The sequence below is a fragment of the Pseudoliparis swirei genome, chromosome 3 (genome assembly GCF_029220125.1).
Source record: "Pseudoliparis swirei isolate HS2019 ecotype Mariana Trench chromosome 3, NWPU_hadal_v1, whole genome shotgun sequence".
NCBI lineage: Eukaryota > Metazoa > Chordata > Actinopteri > Perciformes > Liparidae > Pseudoliparis > Pseudoliparis swirei.
Window position 1 is genome coordinate 24,775,494 of NC_079390.1, and position 6,724 is coordinate 24,782,217.

Sequence of the window (6,724 nt, forward strand, 5' to 3'; positions counted from 1 at the left end):
CGCGGAGGCTCAGGCCCAGGGGCCCCCTGAGCTCATGGGCCCCTGGGCCTGGGCCCGGTAGGCCCGTTGGTTAATCCATCCCTGGTTCTACCACACGAGTCAAAGAATGTTTTCACAAGAGATTTGAAGAATTTTACTAAATCGGACTTTTTAGCTTTAGTGCCGAATGACCGGAAGGGGGCAGTAATGCGACCAACGGGCCGCGAGGCCGTTCCGCAGCACACAAAAAGGGGAGAAGAAGAAGAGATCGTCATGACGTCATGATGTATGAAAGTGCAGAGCCGCGGTTTGTCAGTTTCCCTCCTCGCCGACGAAGCTAACGCCGATGTTGAGCTAAAGACGCGTTCATCGTTCACCTGTTCGCGCGCCGCTGCTTCACCTGTGCGCGAGAGGACACTTAACGGAGCCCCGAACACACCAAACAACGTCGTTACAGGTACATATTTGCATTCTTTGTACGTCTTCCTTTTGTTTTGCTCATGCTTAGTTAGCTAACGACGCTAAGCTAGCTGGCTAGCGTAACGGTCGCCAGGCGCACGTGACTTCTACTTCACAACAGCGACGTTTAAATGCATCAGAATGAGACTATGGTGACAGAGTGGGAGCGGTGTGCGCGCGTGCGGTTATTCAATATGACGTCACGCGGTAACGATGCTATGCGAGTTAGCGTCCAGGTTAGTGGGTTAAACTCCTCGATAAGACGCGTTCAGGGTTCAGCCGCCAGAACACTTCTGACGGGAAGTTCAGCTTCAGCAATCTACTGCACGGCGTGTTCCTGTAGGTACACACCAGAGGGACGACTGGGCAACACTTCTCCTTCTCGACACCGCAGACGTAAATAGTGTCCTTAAATACACCTCTCAGGTACTTGGGGTACGTCTACTGTACTACACCTCAGGTACATGGGGTACTTCTACTGTACTACCTCTCAGGTACATGGGGTACTTCTACTGTACTACCTCTCAGGTACATGGGGTACTTCTACTGTACTACCTCTCAGGTACATGGGGTACTTCTACTGTACTACCTCTCAGGTACATGGGGTACTTCTACTGTACACCTCAGGTACATGGGGTACTTCACTGTACCACCTCTCAGGTACATGGGGTACTTCACTGTACTACCTCCTCAGGCACATGGGGTACTTCTGCTGTACTACCTCTCAGGTGCTTGGGGTACTGCTGTACTACACCTCAGGTGCATGGGGTGCTTCTACTGTACCACCTCTCAGGCACATGGGGTACTTCTACTGTACCACCTCCTCAGGTACATGGGGTGCTTCTGCTGTACCACCTCTCAGGCACATGGGGTACTTCTGCTGTACCACACCTCAGGCACATGGGGTGCTTCTACTGTACTACACCTCGGCACATGGCATAATTCCACTGTACTACCTCTCAGGCACATGGGGTACTTCACTGTACTACCTCTCAGGCACATGGGGTACTTCTACTGTACTACCTCTCAGGTACATGGGGTACTTCTACTGTACTACCTCTCAGGTACATGGGGTACTTCTACTGTACTACCTCTCAGGTACATGGGGTACTTCTACTGTACTACCTCTCAGGTACATGGGGTACTTCTACTGTACTACACCTCAGGTACATGGGGTACTTCTACTGTACTACACCTCAGGTACATGGGGTACTTCTACTGTACTACCTCTCAGGTACATGGGGTACTTATACTGTACTACCTCTCAGGTACATGGGGTACTTCTACTGTACTACACCTCGGGTGCATGGGGTACTTCTACTGTACTACACCTCGGGTACATGGGGTACTTCTACTGTACTACACCTCGGGTACATGGGGTACTTCTACTGTACTACACCTCAGGTACATGGGGTACTTCTACTGTACTACCTCTCAGGTACATGGGGTACTTCTACTGTACTACACCTCGGGTACATGGGCATTGCTTCTACTGTACTACCTCTCAGGTACATGGGGTACTTCTACTGTACTACACCTCGGGTACATGGGGTACTTCTACTGTACTACACCTCAGGTACATGGGGTACTTCTACTGTACTACCTCTCAGGTACATGGGGTACTTCTACTGTACTACCTCTCAGGTACATGGGGTACTTCTACTGTACTACACCTCGGGTACATGGGGTACTTCTACTGTACTACCTCTCAGGTACATGGGGTACTTCTACTGTACTACCTCTCAGGTACATGGGGTACTTCTACTGTACTACCTCTCAGGCACATGGGGTACTTCTACTGTACTACCTCTCAGGTACATGGGGTACTTCTACTGTACTACACCTCAGGTACATGGGGTACTTCTACTGTACTACCTCTCAGGTACATGGGGTACTTCTACTGTACTACACCTCAGGTACATGGGGTACTTCTACTGTACTACCTCTCAGGTACATGGGGTACTTCTACTGTACTACACCTCAGGTACATGGGGTACTTCTACTGTACTACCTCTCAGGTACTTTGTGTACTTTTACTGGATAATATCAGGTACTTTTACTGGATAATATCAGGTACTTTGTGTACTTTTACTGGATAATATCAGGTACTTTGTGTACTTTTACTGGATAATATCAGGTACTTTGTGTGCTTTTACTGCATTAATATCAGGTACTTTTACTGCATTAATATCAGGTACTTTGTGTACTTTTACTGCATTAATATCAGGTACTTTTACTGCATTAATATCAGGTACTTTTACTGCATTAATATCAGGTACATGGGGTACTTTTACGTGTTTGTTCTCCGTGGCGTTGAGGTCCTCACAGGCCGCCGCGTGTTGATCTGAGAGCTTCAGGTTCAGTGAGACGCCGTCTGTCTGGAGGAGCAGTGCCTGACCCGTGTCTCTCGCTGTGCGTCTCCACAGGGACGCCCTATGAGGTCCTGCTAGCGAGATGTTCAACAAGTCATTCGGCACTCCCTTCGGCGGCGGGACGGGGGCGTTCGGCACCTCGTCCACCTTCGGACAACCAAGTGAGTAGTTTTTATTTGTCGACCCGGGCGGAGCCGGTTCCCGTGTGCGTTCGCCTCGTGGCTGCGGGTGATTTGACGCGTCGGTCCGTGTCTCTCCTCACATGACCTGCAGACGCGGCCTTCGGGGCGACGGGAGGCTTCGGGACGTCGGCGTTCGGGGCCACCGCCAACACCGGAGGGCTGTTCGGCCCGGCGCAGAGTAAACCTGGTGAGTCCGCTTCCCGTCTGAGACCCACGGCCGCGTGTCGGCCGGCCGTAACCACCGCTCCGCCTCTTTCAGGCGGGCTGTTTGGCTCCAGCACGTTCACCCAGCCGGCGGCGACCGCCACCAACACCGCCTTCGGGTTCGGCGCGGCGACCGGCACGGCGACCAGCTTGTTCGGGAACACCGGCGCGGGCGCCAGCGGCGGCCTCTTCTCCCAGCCCAGCAATGCTTTCGGAGCCCAGAAGCCCACCACGTTTGGAAGTGAGAACCCTCCTCGCGCCGCAGTTTAGGCTCCTTGAGGTCGTCCAGGGGCCTCAAGCCGCTGCTCAGCCCGTTGTCGTTTTGACTTTATCTTATGTAACGTCTGAACGCTTTGAAGAAGTCTCCCTCCCATCGTGTCCTCCAGGCTTTGGGACCAGCACCACCGCCGGCGGGCTGTTCGGGGCCACCAGCACCGCCGCCTCCAACCCCTTCGGTGGCGGCGGCGGCGGCGGCGTGGCCTCCCTGTTCGGGGGCGCGGGCTTCACCGCCGCTCAGCAGCAGCCGGGAACCACCGTGAAGTTCAACGTGAGTCTGAAACACGGAGGGATCTTCTTCCTCCAGCGGCTCTTTACTTTATCTCTTAAACCTGCGGCCCTAATGTGCCGCGGGACTATTCTCCCACAATGCAACTCTTTACTGCGGATCGCCGTGTAACGTCTCAAAACACTGAGTACATTTGTCTGTTTTTGTATCTAAAGTTTGGATCATTTCCTGTTGGGATGTTTTCTGGTGATGTCACTGAACCGATCACCAACCAGACGCAACCGCTTCTTTGTGTTGACCTCTGGAACTCTTCTTCCTCCTCTTCTTCCTCCTCAGCCGCCAACAGGAACCGACACCATGGTGAAGGCCGGTGTGACCACGAGCATCAACACCAAGCACCAGTGCATCACGGCCATGAAGGAGTACGAGAACAAGTCGCTGGAGGCGAGTTACGGCTTGAGAGAGGCCTCCCTCGTTCCCTCCCTCGTGCCCTCGCTCATTCCCTCGTTCCCTTGTTCCCTCCTTATTGCCTCGCTCACTGCCTCCCTCACGTGTTCCCTCCCTCCTCGTTTCCTCACGTGTTCCCTTCTCTCCCTGTAGGAGTTGAGGCTGGAGGACTACCAGGCCGGCAGGAAGGGTCCGGCCAACCCGATGGCGGCTCCGACCGGCAGTATGTTCGGTGCCGCCGCCGCGACGTCCAGCGCCGCCACCGGCCTGTTCGGCGCCGCGGCGCCCAACACCAACTTCTCCTTCGGGCAGAACAAGACCACGTTCGGAGCCGCAGCGCGTGAGTAGTCGCCACGACGACCGTCGCCCTTCATCTTCATCATCACGGTCTCTCGGCGCTCTGCTTCTCTCGGAGTCCAACTTCTCGTTTCCCTCCAGCGGCCGCCGCCGGTTTCGGCGCGGTGACCGGCGGCCTGTTCGGCCAGCCGGCCCCCCAACCGGCCGGCAGCCTGTTCAAGCCCTTCGGCCAGACCACCACCGCGCCGAGCGCCGGCTTCTCCTTCGGCAACACCAGCACCATGGGCCAGGCCAGCACCGGCACCATGGTGAGCGCCGCTCTTTTGATGTGAAGCGGCGTGCGTATTGCCGTGGTGACGCTCGATGCTCCCTTTGACTCAGGGTCTGTTCGGGAACGCCGCGGCGCCTCAAGCGGGCGGCCTGTTCGGCGCGGCGCAGCCCAGCACCGCCGCCGGCTTCGGGGCGGCCACCGGGCTGTTCGGACAGCCCAACGCCGGGTTTGGAGCCGTCGGCGCGCAGGTAGGCGGCGACGTTACCGGTGTGTTCAGGTGTAATCTGGTGACGCGGACGTCCTCCGTGACCCGTCTGGTCTTTTGCAGCAGAGTCTGTTCGGCAACAAGGCCGCCGGGTTCGGCACCACCACCACCAGCGCCGCCCCGTCCTTCGGCACCGGCACCGGGCTCTTCGGCAACAAGCCCGCCCTCACGCTGGGCGCCGGCGCCAACACCTCCACCTTCGGTGAGTCGGCCGGACGCCGTTGGGCGGGGAGTCGCTTCGCGGCGCTGACCACAGTTTCCCTCTCGCTCCGCTGCAGGTTTCGGCGCCAACCCGGCGACCGGGAGTCTGTTTGGGAGCAAGCCGGCCGCCGGGGGCCTCGGGACGGCACTGGGAACCAGCTTCGGAGCAGGTACCGGGGGCCACACACCGGGGGCTAGAGAGGGATGTGTTTACTTCTTATAACTCGACTCATAATACATTTATAAATCAAGTAGAACCAGAGAGACGACCAGCGCACTGTGTCAATGTGTGTGTGTGTGTCGCAGTGGGAACAGGCCAGCCGTCTCTGTTTGGGAACAACCAGAGCAAACTGGGCGCCACACTGGGAACGATGGGAAGCTTCGGCGCGACCGCATTCAACACCGGAGCCAGCAGCCTCGGCTTCGGAGCGCCACAGCAGCCAATCGGTGAGCAGCGCCTCGTCTGTCAAGGCCCCCCCCGTTCAGTCTTCATAGATTACATATAATATCTATTAACACTAATGTGTGTATGTATATTTACATGTATGTATAAACATATATTTATATATTTCTATCGATGTTTTTCCTTCACATTCTTCTGTGACATCCTTCTCTCCATTCTAAGACATCAAGGTGTCTCAAGATAAACATGTCCATAATAATCTCCCCCCCCCCCAGCGCTCACGGACCCCGCTGCCATGGCCTCCCAGCAGGCTCTGCTCCAGCAGCAGCTCAGCGTCTTGGCCTACTCTCCGTACGGAGACTCTCCTCTGTTCAGGAACCCGCTGACGGACCCCAAGAAGAAGGAGGAGGTGAGCGAGCTCCAGGGCGTCGGGGCCGACGCACTCCTGAAGTTGAACAGTTATTTAGTTTTAAAAAGCTCGACAATTAAATGCAGTAAGACATTTTTTATCGAGTGTTACGCAAGAACAGTCAAGTTCATCGTCAACATAACGCAAAACCAAATGTAGAGAAGACGCTTTGAGCAGCTGGTGGGTCGGGATGGGGCGTCATGTGATATACAGCTGTCCGTGCTTTATTAGCCAGGACAAGCACTTGAATGCACCACGACGGCCTCATGGACCTCTGGGCTCAATGATGTGAGGAGGCTGTTGAGATGACATCATCATTGAAGAGCCAAACATTCTGTCTGTAGACAGCGTTTCATTGTTTGATAAAAGCCGGTTGATTTAAGATTTAATTCATCTATATTCTTTATCTTTACCCCGTGGGAAATCAATTCAAATATACCGTTATATTATTTCTCGATTATTAGACTTCAGCCCTTTTTTATTGTTTATTTCTCTCCGTGTTCCGACAGCGCCTGAAACCGACCAATCCGACGGCCCAGAAGGCTCTGACCACGCCCACCCACTACAAGCTGACCCCCCGCCCGGCCACCAGGGTGCGCCCCAAGGCGCTGTCGTCCTCGGCCTCCAAGACGCAGCTCTTCGACGGCCTGGACGACGACGAGCCCTCGCTCACCAACGGAGCCTTCGTACCCAGGTCCGTCGCCGCGGCAACGCTGTCCCGTCAGGTGGT

The 6,724-nt window shown here is 55.3% G+C and overlaps 1 protein-coding gene across 4 annotated transcripts in view; it reads left to right on the plus strand.

Annotated features, from left to right (window-relative positions):
* The first annotated feature begins 288 nt into the window (after nt 1-288).
* nup98 (nucleoporin 98 and 96 precursor) overlaps nt 289-6,724 on the plus strand; it is a 21,132-nt gene continuing 14,696 nt past the window's right edge. Inside the window, exons 1-14 of one of the 4 annotated variants that reach the window (XM_056410639.1) lie at nt 289-436; nt 2,865-2,971; nt 3,084-3,179; nt 3,252-3,437; nt 3,556-3,743; nt 4,038-4,145; nt 4,302-4,488; nt 4,587-4,753; nt 4,827-4,964; nt 5,045-5,183; nt 5,260-5,352; nt 5,489-5,629; nt 5,861-5,994; nt 6,504-6,688. In XM_056410639.1, the coding sequence (XP_056266614.1) occupies nt 2,893-2,971; nt 3,084-3,179; nt 3,252-3,437; nt 3,556-3,743; nt 4,038-4,145; nt 4,302-4,488; nt 4,587-4,753; nt 4,827-4,964; nt 5,045-5,183; nt 5,260-5,352; nt 5,489-5,629; nt 5,861-5,994; nt 6,504-6,688 (1,841 nt within the window). In that variant the 5' untranslated portion in view covers nt 289-436; nt 2,865-2,892. The remainder of the gene's footprint in view (nt 437-2,864; nt 2,972-3,083; nt 3,180-3,251; nt 3,438-3,555; nt 3,744-4,037; nt 4,146-4,301; nt 4,489-4,586; nt 4,754-4,826; nt 4,965-5,044; nt 5,184-5,259; nt 5,353-5,488; nt 5,630-5,860; nt 5,995-6,503; nt 6,689-6,724) is intronic. The other 3 variants (XM_056410649.1, XM_056410658.1, XM_056410665.1) reach the window with 3 other exon arrangements.